The following is a 10,811-nucleotide window of genomic DNA, read 5'->3' on the forward strand; positions in this document are numbered from 1 at the left end:
GTTACCGTAAACGGCACAAAAAGTATATCCTTATGAAGGGTAAATGAAATAAAAACAAGCAACAGGAATCCACCATAAATGCATTATGTAGTCAATATAAGTAATCCAAAATACGTAAGTATCAACCCTCGTAACTACCAGCACCGCTTACAAGAGCCCTTTTGCTGCACTTCATTGCACTTTTTGCTTTATCGCCTGTTTTATTTGCTTGAGGTGTTCACCTCGTCATCCGTCGGCTATGCACAAGCTTGAATCGCTACGGTGACAACCTCAATTAAAATGATTGCAACGCCAACAACAATGGCAACAGCAAAAGATTGCCATCGAAGCGGGTCAGGTCAATTCGGTATTCAATGTTCGCTGTTTAGCGCGAACACGGAAGTGCCGATATTAAATTTAGATAAGCAAAGATATTTATTAAATACAATAAAAAATATCAACATCGTAAAAAAAATGCGAAAAAAAGAAAATAATAAGAATAAAGCCATTTAAACATTATAATAAGTACGCATTAAAAAAATTACGAATATTGGAAATGTAGTAAGACACAGATGCAGAAGACCCAACATTCAACGGTGCGCTAGACAAGGGCTAGTTTAGCAGCGTTTGGTCGGGAAAACCCCCGAGTCATTTCTCTAACGTAAAACCGGCTGCCATGGATATGTACAGACAATCATTAAACGACACTCATCGAGAGACCCTTGCCACCTTTCTAAACACCCGACCCCCGAATGCCGTTATCGGAGTTCAACCACCACCTATCGCAGAGGAAGATATTTAGCTGCTTCGCGAGACCCGCGTAACTTCGCCCAATCACATTCTGAATATTGAAATAGGTTAAACTTCTACTTATCCAGAATCGAACCCGACAGAATCGAAACGCGAAAAAGGAAAATCAGTAATAGATTTCAAACGTAATAGTGTGATTGCATTATATTTGGCTGAAAAATCACAGCCAGCGATTGTTCGTGAGCTCGAGCACTTTAAAGTAAATACACTTTTTTTTATCGCACCATTACTCCTTACAACGATACTGGTAGCTTCGCGAAAGGTCATCGAGTCTGGCGTCAAGGTAAATGCGAAATATTATCAGGAAATTATTCTGGAGGTTGCTTCGAAGCCGTTGGCAGACAAACATTTCGGTGGCATATCATGGACGTTTCAACATGATTCGGCACCGTCTTACAAAGCTCGAGTGAACTAAGAATGGCTAAAAAACAACGTTCCGAACTTCATAACGTCCACACAATGGCTCTCAAATTCACCAGACGCAAATCCGATGAATTATTCTCTTTGGGACATTTTGGAGAGCAAGGTCCGAAATAAAAGATGCACCAGTCTCGAGGCGCTGAAAACCGTCATTGTCCGCGAGTGGGCCAAAATACCTGCAAATGACATTCGGGCAGCTTGCGATTCGTTTCTGGACCGTCTCAAAGCCATAGTCGAGGCAAAAGGTGGTCATATCGAGCAAAAGTAAATTGATTATTAATTTTGTATTATGTTCACACATTTTTTACTTTGAAGTGAATAAAAATAATTTTCCAAACTAAATTTATGGATTTTTAATTGGTTACACTTCGAGCGCCGAACCCTGTAGGTTAAACTTCTACTTAGCCAGAATCGAACCCGACATACCCAATATATGTGCAGCATGTGAAGGCACACCGCACGACACTAACCCTATCAAACTTACTCACCTAACATACCTCACCCTCTGAACCCAACCTGTCAAAACTGCACGTTTTCTGGGTCTACCGTTAGATGAAGACGATCGGTGAATACACCGCACTGACAGGGTTTAGTAAGCTACTACAACAACAACAACAACAACAACAACAACAACAACAACAACAACAACCTAACATTCAACGTTCCCACGACAATAGGTTGCTACCGGAACTTTTGCATTTTGGAGGAGGGTGAATTTTGCCTTCCTTTGTAGTAACCCTTTTGATTGAAACACATGACAAGTTTAGGGTTATAACTAGTATTTTATTATTGAAGGGTAGACCAACGGACAAGTTGCTCATAAAAACTGATCAAAAAGAATTTCAATGATTTTTGCTTTATTGTTATATGAAATCCTTCCTATTAATTGTTGAATATAACAGAAGCCGGTCCTATAAGTCTAATTTTCCCAAGACCATATAAAACGTGTTGTTGCTCTCTCTCCCTCTCTCTCTCTCTCTCTCTCTCTCTCTCTCTCTCTCTCTCTCTCTCTCTCTCTCTCTCTCTCTCTCTCTCTCTCTCTCTCTCTCTCTCTCTTTCTCTCTGGATCTAGAACGTTTAAGAGTTATTCACATCAAATCGGTTATTAGCGACGCCCACAAGTCTGACTTGCCTAACTTGGTCGTAAGGCGATTATCGGACTTAGTGCGCATAAGGTCGATTGTTCGACGGATTGTTTGATACGATACGCCAATCATGTTGATCATCAATTGCAGCCTACAAAAAGTCGGTATTTATAAGGCCATAACCAAAATGGCGTTCCCAGCAGCATGATCAAGGCGTGCGGGTCCGTCCACTTGAGTACCTGCCTAGACGAAAAATCATCATACCCGTCCTGTCGTATAAATTGACCAACGGTTACCCCACAGGGACCAGAGCAAATAATCGGAATTAGTTCTGCAGGAATCATGAATTGGATCAGGGATTATGCATGCAATTTATATAAAGAGCGATGGTCCAGTCAAGAACGCTGCTGAACTGCAAAGTGTTTTGTGACAAGACCGAACAGAAAACTGTCGGACTTTCTTCTAAAACTTGGAAGAAAAGACGTTCGGTTGATGGTCGGTATTATTACAGGGCACAATCCATGGGGTCAGCATATGAGTACTCGAATTGCCTGTCATGTTTTGAGGAGCCATGCAACACGAAACATTTTCTCTGTGAGTGTCCTACCTTTCCTAGAGCAAGGCTTCGAATTTTTGGGTTTCAATATCTTGAGACTGTGTAATATTCGTTCTCTCAAACTGGACGATATTTTCAGATTTACCAAAGAATCCGCAAAATTCCCATAAGTCTAGCCATCTCTATGTCTCTATTCTATTCTATTCTATTCTATTCTATTCTATTCTATTCTATTCTATTCTATTCTATTCTATTCTATTCTATTCTATTCTATTCTATTCTATTCTATTCTATTCTATTCTATTCTATTCTATTCTATTCTATTCTATTCTATTCTATTCTATTCTATTCTATTCTATTCTATTCTATTCTATTCTATTCTATTCTATTCTATTCTATTCTATTCTATTCTATTCTATTCTATTCTATTCTATTCTATTCTATTCTATTCTATTCTATTCTATTCTATTCTATTATATTCTATTATATTCTATTATATTCTATTCTTTTCTACTTGAATATCTACCTTTTCCCCTTCCAGACCTTTAAATACAATGGGATTTGTAGCCTGAGGGTTTCAAGAGTTAACAAATATCTCGGTGCTTCTCGGCTGTACATTTTCAAATTCCAATTCAGCTTGAACGATGACAACATCCGATGAAGCGTCCCTTGGAGTGTTTGCGAGAAATATTCTGCGGACAATTTCTAGACATTTGCACGTTAGCGACGGCGAGTATCGCAAGCGATGGAGCTTTGAGTGGTATGAGCTTTACGACGACAGAGACATAGCGCAGCAAATAGATCCAGCGGCTTCGTTGGCTGGGTCATGTCGTCCGAATGGATGCAAACGCTCCGACTCTGAAAGTATTCAATGCGATACCAGCTGGTGGTAGCAGAAGACGAGAAAGGCCTCCTCTGCGTTGGAAAGTTCAAGTGGATAAGGACTTGGCTTCACTTGGTGTGTCCAAATGTCGCCTGTTAGCACGAGAAAGAAACCCTTGATTGAACTCGGCCAAAATCGCTAAAGCGGTTATCGCACCAATCAAAAAGAAGAAGACGAAAAAAAGCTCGTCCAAAACTTATTTTCAATAAACCCAGTGTTTGGACAGTACAACACTCACTTTGGAAGTAATTTTTCAATATTTTGATATATTGTGCAAGCCTGAGGCGAACAAATTTCCTACGGAAGTTATGATATGGAGTTGCTCTCACTTTTCTGAACATGAAATAACTGTCTGTAGCAACCGACTAACGACCCACCCTTTATACCCTTATACACTTTAAGACAATGAAATGAACACTTGACCAGATACACGTTTAGGAAAAAAAATCATGAAAATAAGAAGGGTAATTACATTGCAACTAACCAAGCAGCAACCGATCAGTGAACAACCACTTAAATTTTTTTAAATATTATAGCTACAAGAATAGTACGGCAGTGGGACGAACGAAGTAAACACAGGTTGAAAAAATGGAAATCGTGTCATCATTTTAATTTCATTTAAAACAACAGCGCGAAAGTCCTTGAAATGGTTTTTTGACATCAGCAAATGAACGGCAGGCTAGGCTGTTGCGAAGTGGCATATACGAGTAACCATCACAGCAGGCAACAAAAGATGCAGATATCTACTTCTGCGTAAGGGCTACAAGGGAAAGAAAGAGCAGCACGGATAGCAGCAGATAAAGAAAACATAAGGAGAATGGCAGAAACGATGGCAGGAAGACAGGCAGTCAAAGCCCAACCAGCGTTAAACATGGATATCTTTATCTTAAGAGCTGAAAAACGGTAATAATGGCAAGACTGTGTAGCTGCCACGAACTTCACAATCACCACCACCAGCAGCAGCAACAAACAAGCCAGGCAAGCAGACAGCAAAGAAATGAAGCAAGAGTACACAAAAAAATAAAATAAACAAACAACGAGGGCAAGAGAAGCGAACAGACAAACAGCAACAGGACAAGGCACAGGTGATGTTGAGCGGGCCGTTTAACACACACACAAACACAGAAAAGAGCATACAATGAAGCACAAGTGTGCAACTATTCTGAAAAATCTAAAATGCTCGCGGCGAAATACAAGAAAGATACATAGATATGCGGTATGCTTGAGTCTACATACATACATACACACACATACTTACATATACACATATATGTATGTTAGCCTATTCCAATTGGACGCAAAGCATTCGTAGACTCATCGAGTACTCCAAATACCCAGACCCGCAAACAAACTTCCCAAATGCTACGCATTTCAAGTCGAGATTTTTGCAAAGCGTTCCAAACAAAACATCAAATGCATGGAAGAGCGCATTGAACACTGCGCAAACGAAAAGGTTGCAGAAGTTGCCATCACTGGAGACAACAGCAAAACATGGAGTCAACTGAGAGCCAAAAAAAAAACAGAAACAAATGAGTAAAATAAAAACTATGCAACTTGTTATTTTTAGACAATTCAATGCAATGTTGCTGCAAACAAAAAGATAAAACACTGCAGCAATTGCGAGAACTCAACAACGCAGCAGATGGACTAGGAAAGAGCTCAGTCTTGCACCAACATTAGCCCTGCAACAAAGAAGCATTTCAGCTGTGCTTTCAAAATAAACTAGCTGAAGAACGCATATAATTGTGTGATGCGATTACTAGTTTGTAGCTGGAGAGCTGAAGCTGGAGCTGCGGGCGTTCTATGGATTCATCACGAGAAAAACTGCAACTAGGCAGGAATCAGTAGTGTAGCATAATAGCGGTGCCGCAATTTTGCATTTGCATCGGCTGTGGCGATGCATGGCAGTGGTATAATACAAGGTGGGTCAAATATAAGAATCTTTAGACTATAAGGGGTTAGCGGTAGTCAGAGGCCCGAAAAATGATGATTTTCAATAATTTTTTTTTTTGCTCGTCAATTGTTTTATTTTACAAAAATAAAAATATAGCATTAATACATCACTTGACTTTAGCAAAATTAAAAAAAAAATTAATAATTATAAAAGTAATCGCTGTTTGTGTGGAGCACGTTTCTTCAGAAGTCCATTGCGGTGATCATCACAAGACCTTGAAGATTCTTCTAAAATCAATCGGACAAGAGAAATAGTTTTATTAATAGATAATCTTGTGCCTGATCGAAGCTTTTTTGTTCAAAATTAACAATATGGCGGCCACAGGAAATATTTTTTAGATTTTCGAGAAAAAAAACGACAATAAATTGTTAAAAAAAAATTAAAAAAAAAAAAATATTGAAATTTTTGAAAAACAAAATTGAAATTTTTGAAAAAAAAAATTGAAATTTTTGAAAAACAAAATTGAAATTTTTGAAAAAAAAATTAAAATTTTTGAAAAAAAAATTAAAATTTTTGAAAAAAAAATTAAAATTTTTGAAAAACAAAATTGAAATTTTTGAAAAAAAAATTGAGATTTTTGAAAAAAAAATTGAAATTTTTGAAAAAAAAAATTGAAGTTTTAAAAAAAAAAAAACCAAATCCTTTGATCAGGCAAAAGCAGTATACATTTTGCCGCCGTAGCCGAATGGGTTGGTGCGTGACTACCATTCGGAATTCACAGAGAGAACGTAGGTTCGAATCTCGGTGAAACACCAAAACTAAGAAAAACATTTTTCTAATAGCGGTCGCCCCTCGGCAGGCAATGGGAAACCTCCGAGTGTATTTCTGCCATGAAAAAGTTCCTCATAAAAAAATATCAGCCATTCGGAGTCGGCTTGAAGCTATAGGTCTCTCCATTTTGTGGAACAACATCAAGACGCACGCCACAAATAGGAAGAAGAGCTCAGCCAAACACCCAAAAAGGGTGTACGCGCCAATTATATATATATATATATATATTTTGTTGAAATCTACTAAGCGGTTTTTAAGTTACAGTGATCACCAGTTCAAAATACTTGGTTTTGAGAAAAACGCATTTAAAGTTTGGCAGCTGCTGCTAGCTACTTGCTTTCGAACGCTCCGGAGCGCCCGAGCGCCCTTTGTTAATTGTTGAATAACTCGAAAAGTATTTGTCGGATTCACTTCAAATTTTCACACAATATTTTTAAGATATTATACTTTAAGAAAATGCAATCCAATTTCTTGAAAATTCTGACTACCCCTAACTCCCTAAAATCAGAACCACGTTGAGAAATACCCAAAATTTATGGGGTACAAAATTTTGTCATACGCTTGGATATTCTCCAGTTTTGGCAAAATTCTGCGCTATGAAAAACTCACAAGCTTTTGCGTTTAGGTTGCGAAGTGTCCTGAAAGATCGACAATAAAAAATATGGTTCACAGGTTTAATGCGAATTTCGAATTTTCCGTGATGATTATTATAATCTGTAAGATACAAACATATGTGTACATATTAGTTTGGGGAAAATAAATCTATTATTCTCTGGGTAGGCGGTGGTAGTGATCGATATCTCCTAAAGTATCGACCAATTCTTTACCTGGTTTTTGTTCGTTCCACTCAGTTGTGAGTTACAATGGAAGTCAACAAACAGAAAATTCTTTGATAAAGGCGAAAATACGAAAATGCAAGCCAGGCCGGCCGCTGAAATTGTGAATGGTGTTTATGGTGCCGATATTGTAACAGCTGATTACGTGCAATTTTGGTTACGTCGATTCCATTCAGGAATCTTTTTGATATCAAAGAAAATGTCGATAATGTCTAAAATGTCAATGAAATCACAGAAACAATCGAAGTTGACAGGCATGTTACGAGTATGTTAGTAGTCTTCGCAACACGCAGATGCTAAATATCGACCATAAAACAGTTAAAGTATTTTTCCTCAAACTAATATTTAAGAACTTGGTCTAGTCACAAAAGATTTCCAACTATTTCTATCGCGTGCTAAATCTCTTTGTTCGCTAAATGATTTGAACGTCCCTCTGTTCATTGTCCTTTTCTTCTCAACAGAAAGTATTCGTGAGGTAGAGACAAAAACCATCAAAAATATGTTACTAAATTTAATTGAAAGAATGCAGGCAGTTGCTGAACGAAAAGTTAAATTTTTGCGCCAATGAACTGGTATTTGGGCTGCACTGTATACGCCTATGGTTGTTGTTGTTGTTGTTGTAGCAGCATAAACATTCCCCATACATATATATGACACAGTCCTTGGCCGATTATAAATCCGGGTCGTTCCGGTTAACGCGTATGGTGCGGTCAACCTCACTGAAGCCTTTTCTCTTAATTTCCTTACAGTTTTCTTTATTTCTCAGCAATTCGAATTTTGTACTCTTTAAATGGAAAATTTCGCTACAGCCTTAACAGCATCGAATTTTACAGCGCAATAAACTCAACATCCACTTTTGTTGTGACACTGGCAGCGCTGGCCATGAAATAAATTAATGAGAAGCAAATCGAAGACACCGACGGACAACTAACCGAGTGATGGCCGTAATTTAAGGTAATTGACATTAAACGCCGAGATTTACGAGCTGTTGTTTACATATGTTAACATTGCTATTATTATTGCTGCTGTTGTAGACACTGCTGTAGAGGATGATGTTGCTTTTGCTGGCATCGTTAGAGATTTCCAGTAAATAGAGAGTAAACATGATCGTCCTTGGGTTTGCCATTCCGTTTTCGAGAGAAAGCAATAAATTTTTTACTGTAAACTGCTCAGGAGAAAATAATGATTATGGTAAATGCAAAGAAAGTGGAAATCGACATTGATTTAGATTTACAGAGCAGCGTATCACATTCCAGACGAGCACAAAAGTACCGCGAACAGTTTTTTTTCTACTTTGGGTTAATTACATTCCGGATATTGTAGCAGGTTAAACTTCTGCCTATCCGGGATCGACCACGACATACTCAACAAATGTCCGACATGTACCCCGCGCGACACTAACCACCTAGAAGTGTGACGGAGCTGTAATAAATTCGGCAGTGTAACTTTTGTGAGATAGCATCGCCTTCTGTCACATAAATTATGCAACGTCATAACGAACTAATTAGCTTATGTGCCCTTCTTGTGGCTGCAGTTAACCGAGATATCTCAACCTTCTCCGCGCTGTAGCGTCACATTCAAGGAAAATGTGCATTGGAGTCTGGTGCGAGTGGTCGCAAAAACGCCAAGAATTAGTGGACCATATCCGATAATGTACGGGTGACTACTCAGTCTGCAGTCATGGGGAGGGCTATGAAGTTTTAAATCTCTTTTATTTGTACTCTCCCAGTAAGGATTTCCCATGGCGTAGGCCCATAGTTTGATGCAAGCTACGCTTTGCTCTGCTAAGCTTCTTCTTGATGGTGTGTTGTCCCATAGCAAGGAAGGGCTCGGGTTCTATTAATAGTGATGCCGCGGCCACTCTTGCCAATGCATACCCACCCCAGTGTCCTGGGACCCAAATTAGCCGGATGCGATTATGCGCTCCTAACAGATTCAATTTCTCCATACACTCAAATACCAGTGAGGATCTCATCTCACAGGATGACAAAACCTTGAGAGCCGCTCAAAATGGCAATTCGCTCTTTCCGGAAGTTCATGTCTAACTTAATCTCTGGACATAGACAGTTGGCATACACCACCGCTTGGAAGATGATTGGAAAACTGCCCTTCGGCATAGAGCGCTTGGTTCCGGGGCCATATATTCCGGCGCCTTTGCCTTCTGGTGCAGCCATCTGTGTACCAGTGCAGGGTACACACCTGGAGTTTTCTTTCAAACGCAGGTTTACTCTAGATTACTTTCTGACCCAGTTCAATTTGAACTTCTTTTCAAATTTGATGTGTTTAGTTTGTCTATAGTTTTTAGATTTTTTCTGCAAGATTGCGGCAACTAATCAGCCGAGTAACAAGGAACAGGCCATCATGAAAGTAACTGTGTCGCAATATTGATGTAATTATAGTAAAGTACTGTGTCGGCTGTTTTGGCAAAATAAACGTACACATTTACCGGATCCGATTGTTTTATTCAGGTGTTTTTTTAAATAACTCTCGCTGTATGCCATTTGCGTTGTCTTGTTGAAACCAAATGTCGCCGATGTTTAGCTGAGTAATTTTTGTAAACAAAAATTCAGTCAGCATAACTCGATAACGCCCGCCATTCACCATAACAGCAGGTCTTCCTCATATCGAAAGAAATAAGCACCGATGACGCCGACAGTACTCTATGAACTTCGCGAATAGATTTTTTTTTCAAAGTATATTTACAAAAGTTTGTTTACCTTGGAACCTACTTAGTATAATAATAATTTGTACTAAATTATGTTTTTGTAAATGCATATGTATATAAATATAACATAAAACTTGTATGCTGCTTGGTGGACTTACCGCCTTCCACTTCACTTCTACGCGGGGCACAGCTGGCTGGCGTTGAACTAGCTATAGGATTGGTCAAGCCGAAACTCGAGGGTTTCTTCCAACCACGCCAATTGTTGCATAGCGATTCTGGCTCGGAACTCCAACTGCAAAGCGAGTCTTCCTCGAAACGATCCGAATCATCGAAACTAAAACGGTCAATTTCCTCTGGATTCCACTCAGCTGCTCCGGCACCACCCGCAACGTTAGCCGCTGCGCCGCCGCCACCGCCAGCGCCATTCCGTCGTGAACCCTCACCTCCATTTCCACCACCAGCAGCGTTACTGCCGCCGCCGCTGCCACCACCACCACTACCGTTTCCGTTATTACCGTTGCGGTTCGCCAGGATGCTGCTTCTTATACACCAAGGGTTATGGTAATATTATGCTTATAAATGTATGTATGTCCAAGAATATTTTCTTGAAATTGTGCGGGTTGCGAACGTGATTAATTATATTTTTCTAGTTTTACACGCGACGAGACGGATGATTTAACCTTTTCGTACGAATATGTTACTTGATGAAGTGTTGTTTGGATGTGTATGCATATGTGTGTGTGTGTGTGCGTATGTGTCTTCGCTTTAGTCCATTAGTAATGGAATTCTACTTTTTTAATTAAATTTGCTTATTATTACTTATGTACAATTATTTTACAATATCCAACTTGT

The 10,811-nt window shown here is 39.1% G+C and overlaps 1 protein-coding gene across 1 annotated transcript in view; it reads right to left on the reverse strand.

The window, feature by feature from the left end:
• LOC129238156 (zinc finger SWIM domain-containing protein 8 homolog) overlaps positions 1-10,526 on the reverse strand; it is a gene marked incomplete at its 5' end in the record, with an annotated part of 46,167 nt that extends 35,641 nt beyond the window's left edge. Inside the window, one exon of the mRNA XM_054873192.1 lies at positions 10,118-10,526. Coding sequence (XP_054729167.1) covers positions 10,118-10,526 — 409 coding nt within the window. The remainder of the gene's footprint in view (positions 1-10,117) is intronic.
• Between the last annotated feature and the right edge of the window lie 285 nt (positions 10,527-10,811).

This window comes from Anastrepha obliqua, chromosome 2 (assembly GCF_027943255.1).
Source record: "Anastrepha obliqua isolate idAnaObli1 chromosome 2, idAnaObli1_1.0, whole genome shotgun sequence".
Taxonomy (NCBI): domain Eukaryota; kingdom Metazoa; phylum Arthropoda; class Insecta; order Diptera; family Tephritidae; genus Anastrepha; species Anastrepha obliqua.